Source organism: Salmo trutta, chromosome 32, assembly GCF_901001165.1.
Source record: "Salmo trutta chromosome 32, fSalTru1.1, whole genome shotgun sequence".
NCBI lineage: Eukaryota > Metazoa > Chordata > Actinopteri > Salmoniformes > Salmonidae > Salmo > Salmo trutta.
In genome coordinates, this window is record NC_042988.1 from 5,804,413 (window position 1) to 5,821,089 (window position 16,677).

Sequence of the window (16,677 nt, forward strand, 5' to 3'; positions counted from 1 at the left end):
AATACATATTTTTGGGGAATTTGACACTCCCTGACTGTTTAGCTTTTATTTTTTTGCTGGACACAGTCAAGAAACTGTATGAATGTCGGTCTATCATTTCTACACAGTTAAGATTTTGTTTTAGTAATTTAAAGTATTTTGACTTCGTTTTCCTCCACACAAAACTATAAATTACTTTGCTTAAACCACCCGCAAGATTGGACCCCCCTCGCGGGCCGAATCCGGCCCCTGGGCCGTATGTTTGGCACCTCTGGGCTAGGCTATAGCATACAGCAATATTCTGTGCGTCTGTGTGGGGAGCCTGCTTCTTTTTTTTCGTGTAACGTTTGCCAACCATTAAATTATTTGTCAGATAATGATATCTTCTGTTGTTGACAAACCACAAGTGACTGAATAACGCAGCGTGCATCACATCAAACATATCCATCATTGTACTGTACCAGGCAACAAGCGAGCAACAGAACACAAGACAGCATTAACAAAAACATATCTTGTCTCATCTTCGCAACACGGTTTTTTTTTTTTTACCTGGCCTGCGCCTCGTCCAGGCTTTCGTCTGTGATGGCCATGATCTGTTGTAGAATATCCCCAATGTCTTGTTGCGGTTGACCGAGCTGTTTTCTAACCGAGTCTGGGTCGCCAATGTCGCCTTGTGATAACCCGCCGAGTCCGGCGAGACCTGCCAGCATTCGCGTCTGATCATCCATAGCTACTTTCAAAGAAACCTAGGTCCTTTCCTCACAATCGAATTCACACAATTAGCCAGATAGCTAGCTAACAATGAAACCCCCAGCGCAAATCATACGCCACTGGCTGATAGTAATTAATTACAGCCAGCTAGTTAACCTAAAAAATTAAATTCCAAAGCAGTTCCACATTCATAAACGGTTTGTGCTGCTCGCCGATGTCATTAACCACGGTAAGCTAGCGAATAAATGCTGCTAGCTAAGCAACTGGCAAGCTGTGTAGCCCTAAGAAACATACAGGAAAAAAGCAACGGGCACATGCACTAACTAGGGAGCTGGCAGACAGCGCCTCACGCTAAAACAAGAAGAAAAGCGTTCTCTCCAGCGAATAAAATATGCATTCAAAAATAATGCAACAAAAAAAGAAAGACAAAACAAAAATGTCCAAACACCTTTCTAGCTAGATGCATACATCAATAAATCACACTTGCGGTGGTTCAAAGGGGCTTATCAAAACAGAGGATTGTTTTCGCAGACTGGAAAAGGCAGCGCCAGGACCAGTGTGCATCGTTCACAGAACACCAGCTCGCGCTAGCTAGTGTAGCTAATTACCAAATTAGCTCGCTAAGTAGCCAGTTAGCTAGATACTTCAAGTAAGTAAAACAAACTCGTATGGCATCGGTAAAGAAAATAACTCAATTACTATTATTTGATAACACTAGTTATGCAAATAACAGGCAAAATGTGGGTTAATTTAGATAACTATGCTGGCGCAAGTAAATAACGCTAACTGAATTAAAAGTAGCTAATAATGTGAACGAGGACCACAATGCTGAAGCTCAGAACATAACTAGGTAGCTTGATGCGATTAAAATAGAATCGCAACTGATTGAATTATTCCAAACAAAATGTAGCAAGTGGGCTATGCTAGTTTAAAAGGCAACGACGCTGGCATGCTAAATAGTTAGCTAACAACAAAATGATCACCAGTGTATTTTTACGGGTCCTCAGCTGGGACAGTCATTCCTCTCCCACGTAAAAAATCACGTTTGAGGAAAAAAATGTTTGCTGGAAGTTATAATGGCATTCTTTCCCACCGGCCAGCCACGGCAAGTTGAATTCCATTACACTCTTGGCTGCAGTAGTGTGTTTTCTCAATCTTTTTTCTTCTTGCTGGATAAAGGTTAGCGTTCCCCTTTGCAGTTTTCTCCCTGCTGCTCATGAAGCCACAGCCAACTCTGTGACCATACAATATCGCGCATTCAATTCACGATGCTACTGCGTCAGATTGTATTTGATTAGATATTTACTTTCCATTTTATTTTTTGGGATATTTTCCTGTTTCATATAAACTAATCCAGGGCCATATGAAAAACTTCATTCGGCTATTTTAGACTTTTGTATTGAACCAGTTTCGCTCCCTTCCCTGACATGCAGATGACCCTAATCAGTGTTAGCCCACTGAGCTAAGGCTGGCATTCAGGTCACAGGCATGGTTACTTTTTATGCGAAAAGACTTCACGGAAGCACTTCGGCTACAATAGTATACTGTCAAGAGGTCTTGACCTCAGTGGCACACTACGTTTTCAGGGGGCAGATCAAGGGGTTAAGTTTGGATAAGGGGGTACCTTATTGGACTTGGCTAAGTGTCATTCTGACACAATTGTAATTAGTAGTGTGTTTTCTTTACTGTCAAGATCACCTCAAACCTGAACTGTCAGTCGATTGAATTACCACCACGCTCCACCCATTAACCAAATCAATGACTGACTCATACTTCAATATTGGTCCCAGTTACTGTATCTTATAATTAGTCTACAAAAAATGTGTTCTGTCAAATTGGAACAAACCACACCATCAAATAGGCCACTATTAAACAGGACGTGTTCAGAAACATTCAATGAATGAAACATCCTATCTTAGGTCTTTTAGTGTGAGAAATATGTACAGAACAGATTGAATACAAACATCCATTTTTTTTCTGCAAACGTGGACGATTTTGCTGCAGTTTATCACTCAGATGAGAGAGCAGCTCCGCTAGATGAATTGGGAGACTGAATAGACATGGAGGAGAGAAGGCTGACTGCTGTGCTGGAATAATGGGTGAGCACGCCACGAAGGGGAGTGCACGGGACAAAACTGGCCGTGGATTCTGCTGACGCTCGGTGCATCCCTCTTCCACAGTCTATGCCTAATCAATCTGAAGTTAGAGAAGGGAGAGAGGGTAGATTTCATAAAGACCTGGCCTAACAGGGAGAGAATCAGTTTTATAGCACCGACAGGCATTTACACATCAGAAGTAGGACCAGACATGTTACGGGTCACAAAAACAACATTCACGTTCAACCCAGTTTATTTGAATACATTTTTGGTCCATTTGCAAACTCTATATTGTAAGACTAATGTAAAGCAGTGATGTCAAATCTAAAGAAACTATACATGATCAATAACTAATGAGCTAATCCATATTTTGTATCTAGTGCTCTACTATATTTTCCTCTTTATATCTTGTTTGTTCTGTGAATGTGTTTCTTCAGTGCCTGAATATGTGACTTGACTTCTTTCAATTTGTAAGCAGGAGATGCCCTCTCTCTCTCATTCCACAAGCACCTAGCCTTATTTCCATCCAAATAAGAATCGATCCCTTGCCGTGCACCACCCTCCCTCCCTCCCTCCATGACTCTCCAGCGCTCACAGTCAAAACCCCACTTTTCTCCCTCTGTCCTCTCTCTCATTCTCACCATGCACCCCAATGCAAGAACAGCCCACAGAAAATACATATGTTTGTAATACAGCAATAAATAAGAACAAATATCATGGTGATTTGAGTCAGTAGGTGCAGGACACCTTTCCTATTTGGTCAGAATTTGAGCCCGTCTGATTCCTTTCACACAATTTCTTAAAAAAACAGACATCACACTGTTCATGCAAATGTAACTATTGACTGTTAAAGTTTTATCTCTGAAGTAATTATTCCTCAACAACGTCAGGGCCACGTTCAATTGTTCATCATGTTTCTCTTGGTAAAAGGAAGAGGCAAGGCACAACCATATAGCATGAAATATGGTGAGAGAAGACTTAAGAGGTGATAGTGAATGATATTGAAAAAGGAAGAAGGGGGGGGGGTTATGAAACACTTGGCATAATGTCAGGCCTTCGTTCTGCGTCAGTGACCCAGTGAAAGGAGAGGGAGGGAGTCACGGTGAGGTGGGGGAGGGGCTTCCTCCCTGATGGACAGGCGAAGGGACAGAGCAGTGCCAGAGGAGAGAAAAGAGGACTGAATCTCTGGCCAAAACAGAAAAGGTTACAGGATAAGTAAATTATAATACATAAGATACAAGGGTGTGTTGTGAGAACTAACAAGTTGTGTGTAAAGAGAATTCGTCCCCTTGTTACACACTGAAACCAATAATGTTTCAAAGGAGTTGGGATGGAATAACATTTCACATTTCCTTGTTTATGAAGGGTTAAAAACAAATACAGGATTGGACCTGCTTTTAAAACAACCAATTCAATGGTCAGAAAGTAAAAGACAAATTCAGATAATTGCTGTTAATAACGTAAAAATCATACACTTTTTTTTTTTTTTTTTTTTACAAGAATGTACAGGTAAATAAAGGAAAGCTGGTATCTTACAAATTAGCCCCAAAAGACATCCACTGCAGGTGAATATTTTCAACATCTTTTACTATAGGTGAATATTCATAAACTGCTTAAATAAAAAGGGTGACATCGCCCTCTGGTGGCCAACAGCATACATTTTGTAGGCAGAGAGGTCTCTGTCCCAAATGGCACCCTATATAGAGTAATACTTTTGACCAAGGGCCCTTAGCACTCTGGTCCAAATTAGTGCACTATATAAGGAATAGGGTGTCATTTAGGAGGACACCATAGTATAGTAGTGGAATAGAATAGATAGAAAGTTATAGCAGAAATAATCAACTCATCCCATGAAGAAAGACACCAGAGAGACTATTATTTACAAACAACCACACAAGGCACCAAAGAGAACAGCTAACTTAAGGAGCCATGGGTACAGAGTTAAGACACATAAATACCGAAAACACAGAAAAATCCAGACTGATCTTTCTCCTATTGGTAATTCATTGAGTGAACCTGGACGAGATGAAAGGCCACAATACAGTCATTTATATTAAAGGTGCGCTTTGTCCTGCTTGTACAAATCCAGAATTCAGTCTGCTTAGTTCTCTTTTTTTGCCATGAAAAATCTAGTATGGTTGTATCGTGATTCTGTATTGTGACAACCCTAAGACAGAGGTACTAGGATGATGCGTTGGTTGATACAGACGATACGGGTCCTGCCAGTAGATCCCTGACTGGGTCAGAGGAGAGTTCCTGGAATCCCACATCAGCCGCTGATGGGGGGGGAATAGAAGTACACACTTAATACACGATCACAACAAATACATAAAAAAAAATAGAATATACTCAAACACAATTAAAAAAAAGGGTCAGTGCAGTTAACTTTCCTGTTTTTAAATATTTCTACACTGAGGTCAAAACAACAGTGACATTTTTTTAAATTATGATAATGCACTTTTTGTAAAAGCTATTTGAAAGAAAATGCCTGGAATTTCAGCCCGTTCAGATGGGATTGAACTTTTGGCACACATCATGACAATGTGATCTGCTTATAATAGACCAATGACTGTTCCTCTGGGTTGGCTCTAGACCATCCTATCAGGACTGTGTATGCAAATAACTTGAAATTTGCTTCCTAACGCCCACACGATCAGACTGAACATTTCAACGGCCAAAGAAGGCTCTGGGAATTAAATGATCCAAATATAGTTATATTTCATTAAATAAGTGAGTTATTAGACATATAGTGATGATTTAAAAAAAGACTGCATGGGGTCTTTAATAAGTCAAGAAAATAGTCTTCAGCAGGGAGAAAACATTTTGAAACAGAATGAAAGAAGGTACTACCTAAATGGCAAAAAAATAAGGTTTTGCAAACATTCTGCCCTACTGAACACGACCCTGAGAACCACTACATCCATCCATCCACCCAGACAGACATATCCTTACCCAATCTGCTGCTTGTCTCCTTCACCAGTAGCTGAGACTGTTCGAGTATGGACAGCAGCTCCCTGACCATCTTACACTGGGTGTCCATCTATGGAGGAAGATAATAAAAAAAACATTACGTGTAGAGCTAGCAAACCACATTTTAAGAGGGTGATGTGAGCTTTTCACAACTTGAACAGTAATAAAACGCCGGTCTTCGATATGCGCCTATCTCCAACAAAAGCCAGGGCAGCTCCGACGTTGATGCAAATAAATGTTTGAGCTAGGACTGGCAATATGGCCAAAATATCATACCAAAATATAATTTTTTATTGTATTCCATTTTTTTTAAATAACATTTCTAAACATGCTTTATGAGTGGTGCATGCGTCTAGCGTGGCAACATATACAGTACCAGTCAAGTTTGGACACACCGACTCATTCAAGGGTTTATTTTTACTATTTTCTACATGTAGAATAATAGTGAAGACATCAAAACTATGATATCATGTAGTAACCAATAAAGTGTGAAACAAATCAAAATGTTTTATATTTGAGATTCTTCAAAGCAGCCACCCTTTGCATGACAGCTTTGCACTCTTGGCATTCTCTCAACCAGCTTCATGAGGTAGTGCACCTGGAATGCATTTCAATTAACAGGTGTGCCTTGTTAAAAGTACATTTGTGGAATTTCTTTCCTTCTTAATGCGTTTGAGCCAATCCTTTGTGCTGTGACAAGGTAGGGGTGGTATTTCAGAAGATGGCCCTATTTTGGTAAAAGACCAAGTCCATATTATGGCAAGAACAGCTCAAATAAGCAAAGAGAAATGACAGTCCATCATTACTTTAAGACATTAAGGTCAGTCAATGCGGAAAACTAAGAACTTTGAAAGTTTCTTCAAGTGCAGTCGCAAAAACCATCAAGCACCATGATGAAACTGCGTCTTATGAGGACCGCCACAGGAAAGGAAGACACAGTTACCTCTGCTGCAGACGATAAGTTCATTAGAAGTACCAGCCTCAGAAATTGCAGCCCAAATAAACGCTTCACAGATTTCAAGTAACAGACACATCTCAACATCAGCTGTTCAGATGAGACTGCGTGAAATCAGGCCTTCATGGTGAAATTGATGCAAAGAAATTACTACTTTATGGGCTCCCGAGTGGCGCAGCGGTCTAAGGCATTGCATCCCAGTGCAAGAGACATCATTACAGACCCTGGATCGATTCCAGGCTGTATCACAGCCAGCTGTGATTGGGAGTCCCATAGGGCGGCGCACAATTGGCCCAGCGTCGTGCGGATTTGGCAGGGGTGGGCCGACATTGTAAGTAAGAATTTGTTCTTAACTGACTTGCCTAATTCTTTTTTTTTTAAAGGACAAGAAGAAGAGACTTGCTTGGGCCAAAAAACACAAGCAATGGACAGTAGACCAGTGGAAATCTGTCCTTTGGTCTGATGAGGCCAAATTTGAGATTTTTGGTTATTTTACCAAGGAGAGTGATGCAGTGCTGCATTAGATGACCTGGTCTCCACAATCACCTGACCTCAACCCAATTGAGATGGTTTGGGATGAGTTGGACCGCAGAGTAAAGGAAAAGCAGCCAACAAGTGCTCTGCATATGTGGGAACTCCTTCAAGACTGTTTGAAAAGCATTCCAGGTGAATCTGGTTGAGAGAATGCCAAGAGTGTGCAGAGCTGTCATCAAGGCAAAGGGTGGCTCCTTTGAATAATCTAAAATATATTTTGATTTGTTTAAAACTTTTTTGGTTACTACATGATTCCATAGTTTATGTCTTCACTATTATTCTACAATGTAGAAAAAAGTAAAAATACAGAAAAACCCTTGAATGAGTAGGTGTCCAAACTTTTGATTGGTACTGTACATTCAAGTGTTTTAAAAAAAATGGGTCTTTCTCCATTCTGATTGTTTTATATTGTTCAATCAAACTTTGAATACAGTGACTGGACACTTTGAATACATTATTGTTTGACATGACAACAAGGGGTTAATGTGACAGGGTAATAACCAAAATATTGGTCAGCGTTTCTCAGGGGACGCCAATTAGATGTTACATCAAGTAAGAGGACGTAATGTAACTAAAACATTAATGCATCGCCTATTCCTCTCAGATTTAGAATATACTGTTGTACAAACACACTGGTATTAGCACAGAAAGAACAAGGAGACAGATAAATGTACATTTTAATAAACTCCACAGGCCTTTTCCGGGACACAAAAAAATTACAAAACTATTTCAACAGAAATTCTCCAATGAGCTTGCTTTCAGTCTAGGACTAGGCCTAATCTGTGTCCAAGAAACCATCCCCAAGTGGTGTAATACTAGTTTGTCTGTCTTACCACCATGTCCATAGTGGACAGTACGGGCTGCTGTCTGCGGAGCAGGCTGTGGTAATCAGGTTTGTTCTGGATGAGCTGGCTCTGTGAGGACTGGGCCAGGCAGCTAGGGTCTAATGTTACCCCCTTCTCCTGGCACTGCTCCACTCGCCTGCAAAAGGGAAAGAAGAGGAGATATACAGACACATTTACACTAACCGAAAACCATGGTCCTAAAATGGGCTGTAGCCAACTCTTGTATCGTTATCATGCCATGCTGTACAACGAACAAACAAACATTGGGGGTAGATCAGCTTTAATATTGCAGATAGACAGTAGCTTTCATCAATGTAATTGTCTGCACAATTTCCAATCCCCCAGATCTTTTGTAAATATATACAGTACCAGTCAAAAGTTAACACACCTACTCAAAATGTTTTCTATATTTTTACTATTTTCTACATTGTAGAACAGTGAAGAAAAAACTATGAAATCATGTAGTAACCAAAAAAAAAAAGTGTAAAATCAAAACCTATTTTAGATTCTTCAAAGTAGCCACCCTTTGCCTTGATGACAGCTTTGCACAATCCTTGCATTCTCTCAACCAGCTTCACCTGAAATGCTTTTCCAACAGTCTTGAAGGAGTTCTCGCATATGCTGAGCACTTGTTGGCTGCTTTTCCTTCACTCTGCGGTCCAACTCATCCCAAACCATCTCAATTGGGTTGAGTTGGGGGATTGTGAAGGCCAGGTCATCTGATGCAGCACTCCATCACTATCCTTCTTGGGCAAAATATCCCTTACACAGCCCGGAGGTGTGTTGGGTCATTGTCCTGTTGATAAACAAATGATAGTCCCACTAAGCACAAACCAGATGGGCTGGCGTATCACTGCAGAATGCTGTGGTAGTCATGCTGGTTAAGTGTCACTTGAATTCTAAATAAATCACTGACAGTGTCCCCAGCAAAGAACCATCACACCACCTCCTCCATGCTTCACGGTGGGAAAACGCATGCAGAGATCATCCGTTCACCTACTCTGCGTCTCACAAAGACATGGCAGTTGGAACCAAAAATCTTACATTTGGACTCATCAGACCAAAGGACAGATTTCCACCGGCCTAATGTCCATTGCACGTGTTTCTTGGCCCAAGCAAGTCTCTTTTTCTTATTGGTGTCCTTTAGTAGTGGTTTCTTTACAGCAATTCAACCACAAATGCCTGATTCACACAGTCTCCTCTGAACAGTTGATATTGAGATGTGTCTGTTCCTTGAAATCTGTGAAGCATTTATTTGGGCTGCAATTTGAGGCTGGTAACTCTAGTGAACTTATACTCTGCAGCAGAGGTAACTGTGTCTACCTTTCCTGTGGAGGTCCTCTTGAGAGCCTGTCATCATAGCCCTTGATGGTTTTTGCGACTGCACTTGAAGAAACTTTCAAAGTTGTTGAAATTTTCCACATTGAGTGACCTTCATGTCTTAAAGTAATGAAGGACTGTCGTTTCTCTTTCCTTATTTGAGCTGTTCTTGTCATAATATGGACTTGGTCTTTTACCAAAATAGGGCCATCTTCTGTATACCATCCCTACCTTGTCAAAACACAACTGATTGTCTCAAACGCATTAAGGAAAGAAATTACAGAAATTAACTTAAGGCACACCTGTTAATTGAAATGCATTCCAGGTGACTACCTCATGAAGCTGGTTGAGAGAATGCCAAGAGTGTGCAATGTGAGCCATGACCAGTCTTTCAAAGCACTTCATGGCTACCGGCATAAGTGCCACGGGGCAGTAGTCATTTAGGTTACCTTTGCTTCCTTGGACACAGGGACTATGGAAATGCTGCAATTAGTTGTAATTTTGGGTGGAGCAGATATTTCCATATATTTTTGCTAGCTGCAAGTGTGACAACTCCACCAGTCCTATTTATGATATAATATACAAATATATTATTATTATTATTATAATTTTTTTTTTTTTTCCATTATCAATTAGTATTTTAGAGTTTAACCACAATATTTGTTCTGTCTTTTCTGGTGGATTAAACTGAAATTGCAACCAACTTTCTATGGCTCATTGTTTTAAAAAAAAAAAACTATATTTTGGAGATTATTTCCTTTTCAAATAACCAAAAGTGAGGTAACGGGGAAAAGGCCATTCTTGAACATGGGGTGAGACATTCTTACTAATTTGCTAGAGAACCAGTGCTTTAATATTTGGCAATAATAAAAAGATATGCCGATAGTGGACAACCTTGTTTTACTCCTGTTGACAGTTTAACACTTTGAGAAGTAGCTATTATTTACTATTCTACACATAGGGTTACTATAACATTAACCCATTTTATAAAGAGATTCTCCAAAATGTTCATATTTCAGGCATTTATATTTTAAAACTCCAGTCATACTTTATCAAAGGCCTTTTCAAAGTCAGCTATGAATACCAGGCCTGGAGCACCAGGTACATGAGAAGACAAATCACTTTATTGACAACCCGAAACTTGGAGCATGGTGAGTGCAGAACGAGAGTGAATGAGTGCATGTAATTTGTGTGAGTGAATGTGCTCACCTGGCCAATTCTTCAGCTTTACTCCGATGCTTGACTAACAGGGACTCCCAAGATGCACTCTCAGCCTGCAGCCTGAATCACACAGGTGGAATAAAAATATATACTTTTTATTCATTGCGCGCACGTACACACACACACACACACGGAATCATTTACCTGTGTATATCCTTCCTGGTCTGCTCCAAGGTGTTCTGCATTGCAGTGTCACTAGCGAGAAAGAGACAGTCAAAAGGGATTCATAACAGATGAGTGAATTAATACAGAAAGGCCTGAAATAGAAATAAAGGACAATACAGAAGAATGACAGTCCTTTTTCTCTAGGGCTGTGCCGATACCAGAATTGCAATAATTTTTTCCATGGCAAAAATGAAAACACGAAGCAGGCCAAACTCTTTGGTCCTTTAAAAACCTGCTATGTAAAATATTGTGTGTTGTGCCTGGGGGGAAAAAAAAAATACATGAACCTCTGATGCTGTTTGTTTCCAACATTAGGGTTGTTTTCCTAAAGAAGTTAAATCTGCTTCGTGTTTTGTTTCCTTGCCACAATACTGATGAGTATTGCAATACTCGTATCGTCCAGGCCCGATTTTTCTCATGTTAAAGGATCAGGAAAAAGTCAGTGCATAGAATAGAAAGGGCAAAATAGACTGCTCAGGAAAAAGTATGTATGCTTAAGGACGTTAAGTCAGTGAACAAAATGAGATTGACTAGAGACAGCATTACCTGGCTGTGCTTGTGGGAAGTTGTTGACACTGTGGCTCACTGCGTAGGTCTTTGGCCAGGCAATACCACCCCTTCTGTAGAGCCTCCACTGAGACAGGGAAGAGAAAGGTAGTAACGAATGATAACACTATTAGACAACACTTATAGTGCATTCGGAAGGTATTCAGACCTTGACTTTTTTTGTTACATTACAGTCTTATTCTAAAATAGGTTAAATAGTTGACCCCCCACATCAATCTATACACAATACCCCATAATGACAGAGCAAAAACAGGCTTGTCGAAATTAGTGATGCACCAATGACATTTTTGGCTGATACACAATATTTTCCTTGCCCCTCAAAATAAACCGATAATCAAAATTTTTGCGGCCTTAAGCATTCTAGTACAGTTAAATAGTAACACACACACACACACACACACAGCAGTCTAAGGCATTGCATCTTAGTGCAAGAGGCGTCACTACAGTCCCTGGTTCGAATCCTGGCTGTATCACATCCGGCTGTGATTGGGAGACCAGTTTCTACTGGTCATTGTTTTCAGGCTGGTTCTATTTGTGCTAGCTAGCTAGCTACCCCAGAAGTTGCAGTCGAACAAATAATGCTGTGTTACCAACGCGTTATTGTGAACACATTGTTCGTGGCTGGTGTTTGCAGACTTTTTTGTACAGCTTTGGCAGTGTTAATTAACATGTATTTTTGGACACGCAAAGACCTAAACAGCATTCCATAGTATGTTGTGAAGCTAATAGCAGTGACACTAATTCCATTATCTTGGCGTTAACAGATTTCGCCTTTGAGTTGTCTTGCTGAAATTTTCTTACTCCTTCAAATGACTGCTCAACTTGTTGACTGCTCGATCCACACAGCAGACATTGTGAGCTGGGTTAGGAATGCTGTGTTGCACGTGTAGCGCAAAATTTTACGTGGCGTCATTACGTCATGTAGCTACGTTATATTAGGTATGCACATCCCAAGTTTGCACATCAAGTTTTGCACATAAACTAGACAGACATCGGGCCAATACCGACGTTGGCATTTTTAGTTAATCTCAGCTGATTCCGATATATCGTGCATCCCAAGTAGAAATGTTTGCAAATTAAAAAAACAAAGTATCACATTTGCATAGGTATTCAGACCCTTTACTCAGTACTTTGTTGAAGCACCTTTGGCAGTGATTACAGCCTCGAGTCTTCTTGGGTATGACGCTACAAGCTTGTCACGTGTATTTGGGGAGTATCTCTCATTCTTCTCTGCAGATCCACTCAAGCTCTGTCGGGTTGGACGGGGAGTGTTGCTGTACAGCTATTTTCAGGTCTCTCCAGAGATGTTCGATCGGGTTCAAGTCCAGGCTCTGCCTGGACCACTCAAGGACATTGAGTCTTGTTCCAAAGCCACTCCTGCGTTGTCTTGACAGTGTGCTTAGGGTCGTTGTCCTGTTGGAAGGTGAACCTTCACCCCAGTCTGAAGTCCTGAGCGCTCTGGAGCAGGTTTTCATCAAGGATCTCGCTGTACTTTGCTCCATTCATCTTTCCCTCAAGCCTGACTAGTTTCCCAGTCCATGCAGCTGAAAAACATCCCCACAGCATGATGCTGCCACCAACATGCTTCACTGTAGGGATGGTGCCAGGTGGAATCCAGAAGTGACGCTTGGCATTCAGGCCAAAGAATTCAATCTTGGTTTCATCAGACAAGAGAATCTTCTTTCTCATGTTCTGAGAGTCCTTTAGGTGCCTTTTGACAAACTCCAAGCAGGCTGTTGTGCCGTTTACTGAGGAGTGGCTTCTGTCTGGCCACTTTACCATAAATCCCTGATTGGTGGAGTGCAGCAGAGATGGTTGTCCTTCTGGAAGGTTCTCCCATCGCCACAGAAGAACTCTAGAGCACTGTCAGTGACCATCAGGTTCTTTGTCACCTCCCTGACCAAGGCCCTTCTCCCCCAATTGCACAGTTTGGCCGGGCAGCCAGCTCTAGGAAGAGTCTTGGTGGTTTCAAATTTCTTCCATCTAAGAATGGAGGCCACTGTGTTCCTGGGGACCTTCAATGCTGCAGAAATTTTTTGGTGCCCTTCCCCAGATCTGTGCCTCAACACAATCCTGTCGTGGAGCTCTACAGACAATTCCTTCGACCTCACGGCTTGGTTTTTGCTCTGATATGTACTGTCAACTGTGGGACCTTATAGACAGGTGTGTGCTTTTCCAAATCATGTCCAATCAATTGAATTTACCACAGGTGGACTCCAATCAAGTTGTAGAAACATCTCAAGGATGAACAATGGAAACAGGATGCACCTAAGCTCAATTTCGAAGGTATTTCGAAGTATTCAGACCCTTTGGTCATAGCAAAGGGTCTGAATACTTGTGTAAATATGGTATGTTTTTTGTAAATTTGCAAACATTTCTACAAACCTGGTTTCACTGTCATTATGGGGTATTGTGTGTAGATGAAAAAATATATTTAATACATTTTAGAATAAGGCTGTAACATAACAAAATGTGTTAAAGGGGAAGGGATCTGAATACTTTCTGAATGCACTGTATGCCTAGTGCACTGCACTGCACTCAACTTATTTATTTAACTAGGCAAGTCAGTTAAGAACAAATTCTTATTTACAATGACGGCCTACCAGAAGGCAAAAGACCTCCTGCAGGTACGGGGAAATATAGAATACACACATCACGACAAGAGACACTACATAAAGAGAGACAGACAACATAGCATGGCAGCAACACATGAAACAGCATGGTAGCAACACAACATGGTAGCAACCCAAAACATGGTACAAACATTATCAGGCACAGACAACAGCACAAAGGGTAAGAAGGTAGACATCAATACATCACACAAATCAGTCACCACTGTCAGTAAGTGTGTCCATGATTGAGTCTTTGAATGAAGAGATGGAGAAAACGCCTGGCTGCATTCAAAATACAGCACCGAACCAGTCGGGGGCATTGGTAAACATTGGATGGTTTTTTTGTTAGATGTTATAATCCAAAACCACTACGTATTTGATAGACGTACAAGAATCCTACCAACCTTGTGTCTGAAGTGACTCTAAACTGCCGTTGGGTGTCGTGCTCAGTGAGTCTTGTAACTTCTCAACTGCCAGCTGGAGACAAAGAGGAGAGAGATGGGACACACAGAAAGTGAGTTCAATTGTCAGCCAGGATCACATAGGATGTTGAAATAATCTACAGGTTGAAGTTAGCCTGACCTTCAAAAACACACACACCCTAGCGAATTGTAATCACTTAAACATACCCTCATAGAAGCCTCCATCAGTTTCTCCAGCCTCTCCTCCTCAGGTAGGGATTGGCTGATTGACCTGCATAGAGCTGGATGAGAGGCATTTAGACAGAAGCTTAGTGTTTACAGGTTACAAGATAGTATTTTGTAAATCACTAAGCCCCAATTGTACCTCCTTCCCTTACTGCCATTCATTGTTGTTTAGGGTCAACCTGGGATAGGTAGTTGACTCCAGCCATAGCTCGGAAAAAGTATATGTTTTACGGCTCAAGAAGACGTAAACAATACTCTCTATCCAACTGGACGCTCTGACTAGTGGCACCCATCCCAGACACCAAAACCAATATTGTTGACATTGAAAAATAAGTTTCGGGTCTCACTCTGGGAGGTGTTGGGGAGGGCAGGGAGAGAGCGTCGGCCCTTGGTCGACCTCCTCCAGGATTTCCTTCGCGTGCTGTTGGGGCTCAATGACCGACCCTCTGTTAGAACACCCCTCTCAGGGTCCCTTCCCTGCCCCTCTCCTCCAGAACACGGCTCCAGAGCTGGCTCCATCTGTATCTCTGTTGTTTCTGACATCTGGGTGGTGGTGGAGGCAGGAGTGTGTCTGCGGGGAGATTTGGGGTGAGGAGCTGCTGGGCTTGGACTCCCAGGGCAAACTCTTTTAAGTCCCTGCTGAGGGATTTCTTCTTGGTGGACCTTGATCAACAGACAAAATGAGTGGGCTTTTAGATCATTCCTGTTATCGTCAGTGGTATGCTAACTTCATCAGCTGGCTATCATTTTAGTAAGGTTTTATTATGTATATTATATTGGCCCTTATGTGCAACCAAATCTGCCTAGACCACAACACAATCAGCTGTTGAGTGCCTTACCTTCTTCTGGTGTTGTTCAGCAGAGCTGTCGCAGCTGCTGATGACGTCAATGAAAAAGGGAGAAAGATCAACACAACCACTTAGCATAGTTTATACTGAAATGGCAAGTTAGCTGTGTATCAACGTGGCTAACACTAGGACTACTTTAAAATTGGCGTATTGCAGGTGTTAGCTACTAGCTAACAACGTTAGTAGCCAACGTTACCCTGGCAGTGAGGTCGGAGGTTAACGTTAGGAAGATACTCCTTTAATGGAAAACCCAATACGAGCCCCTGAGAAAGGACGCCAATTCTTCACAGCAAAGCAGTGAACTTCAGACAAACTTTCAGTAACGTTATTAACTAAAAAGATACAAACCTTTCCGATTGCTCTCCAGAATTAATATCCGCCATTTTCTTTAAAAAAATCTGCCCGCGCACAAACAAAATCGCCCCACCCATGTACAGATATGCATGTCGGGAAATGTAGTGTTGAGCGACGTGGCCCCCTATGGACATCTTTGGACTACTTAGGCTCTAGCTACCATTTCTCTGCATGAGCCGTCCCTTAAGCTGTTTTTTTGGGGACGAGTTGCGGTCTACTCCTCTCAAGATAACAACCTAATGGTTACCATAATTCAGCTTTTGAAAAAACCCATAGTTTTTAGCATGGTTTGGCACCAAATGGAATCTGAGGTGGCCCCATGTTATTATACTGAACACAAATATAAACGCAACAAGGAAATCAGTCATTTGAAATAAATAAATTAGGCCCTAATTTATGGATTTAATATGACTGAGAATACAGATATGCATCTGTTCGTCACAGATTTAAAAAAGTAAGATGGCGCCGACAGACATGGAAGCTTTGCTTCTAGCGCCTAAGCAACTTTGCAGACAAGCATTTTGCTACACCTGCAATAACATCTGCTTAAAAAAAAATGGGCCTCAGAATGGGCTTCAGGATCTCGTCACGGTATCTCTGTGCATTAAAATTGCCATAGATAAAATGCACTTGTTAGTCGTCCGTAGCTTATGCCTGCCCATACCCTGACCCGACCACCAACATGAGGAACTCTGTTCACAACATTGACATCAGCAAACCGCTCGCCCACACGACGCCATACATGTGGTCTGCGGTTGTGAGGCCGGTTGGACGTACTGCTAAATTCTCTAAAACGACATTGGAGGCAGTTTATGGCAGAGAAATGAACATTAAAATTCTCTGGCAACAGCTT

General features: G+C 41.5%; 2 protein-coding genes across 5 annotated transcripts in view; both read right to left on the minus strand.

The window, feature by feature from the left end:
- Positions 1-2,124, minus strand: part of pbx4 (pre-B-cell leukemia transcription factor 4) — a 41,896-nt gene extending 39,772 nt beyond the window's left edge. For 2 of the 3 annotated variants that reach the window (XM_029727245.1, XM_029727242.1), the window contains exon 1: positions 529-2,123. In XM_029727245.1, the coding sequence (XP_029583105.1) occupies positions 529-707 (179 nt within the window). In that variant the 5' untranslated portion in view covers positions 708-2,123. Of the gene's footprint in view, positions 1-528 lie in introns of all 3 variants that reach the window. The other variant, XM_029727244.1, reaches the window with a different exon arrangement.
- An 897-nt stretch (positions 2,125-3,021) lies between these two features.
- Positions 3,022-15,893, minus strand: dsn1 (DSN1 component of MIS12 kinetochore complex). Of its 2 annotated transcripts, none has more exons than XM_029727246.1 (11): positions 15,819-15,893; positions 15,462-15,498; positions 14,970-15,285; positions 14,605-14,678; positions 14,380-14,452; positions 11,343-11,430; positions 10,776-10,826; positions 10,620-10,691; positions 8,079-8,226; positions 5,739-5,826; positions 3,022-5,062 (listed from the first exon to the last, which is right to left on the minus strand). In XM_029727246.1, the coding sequence occupies exons 1-11, from the start codon at positions 15,851-15,853 to the stop codon at positions 4,968-4,970; spliced, it is 1,077 nt and encodes a 358-aa protein (XP_029583106.1). In that variant the 5' UTR covers positions 15,854-15,893; the 3' UTR covers positions 3,022-4,967. The 2 variants fall into 2 exon arrangements, with proteins under 2 accessions (XP_029583106.1, XP_029583107.1); XM_029727247.1 differs by having other exon boundaries at positions 15,462-15,495; positions 15,819-15,879.
- Positions 15,894-16,677: the final 784 nt, after the last annotated feature.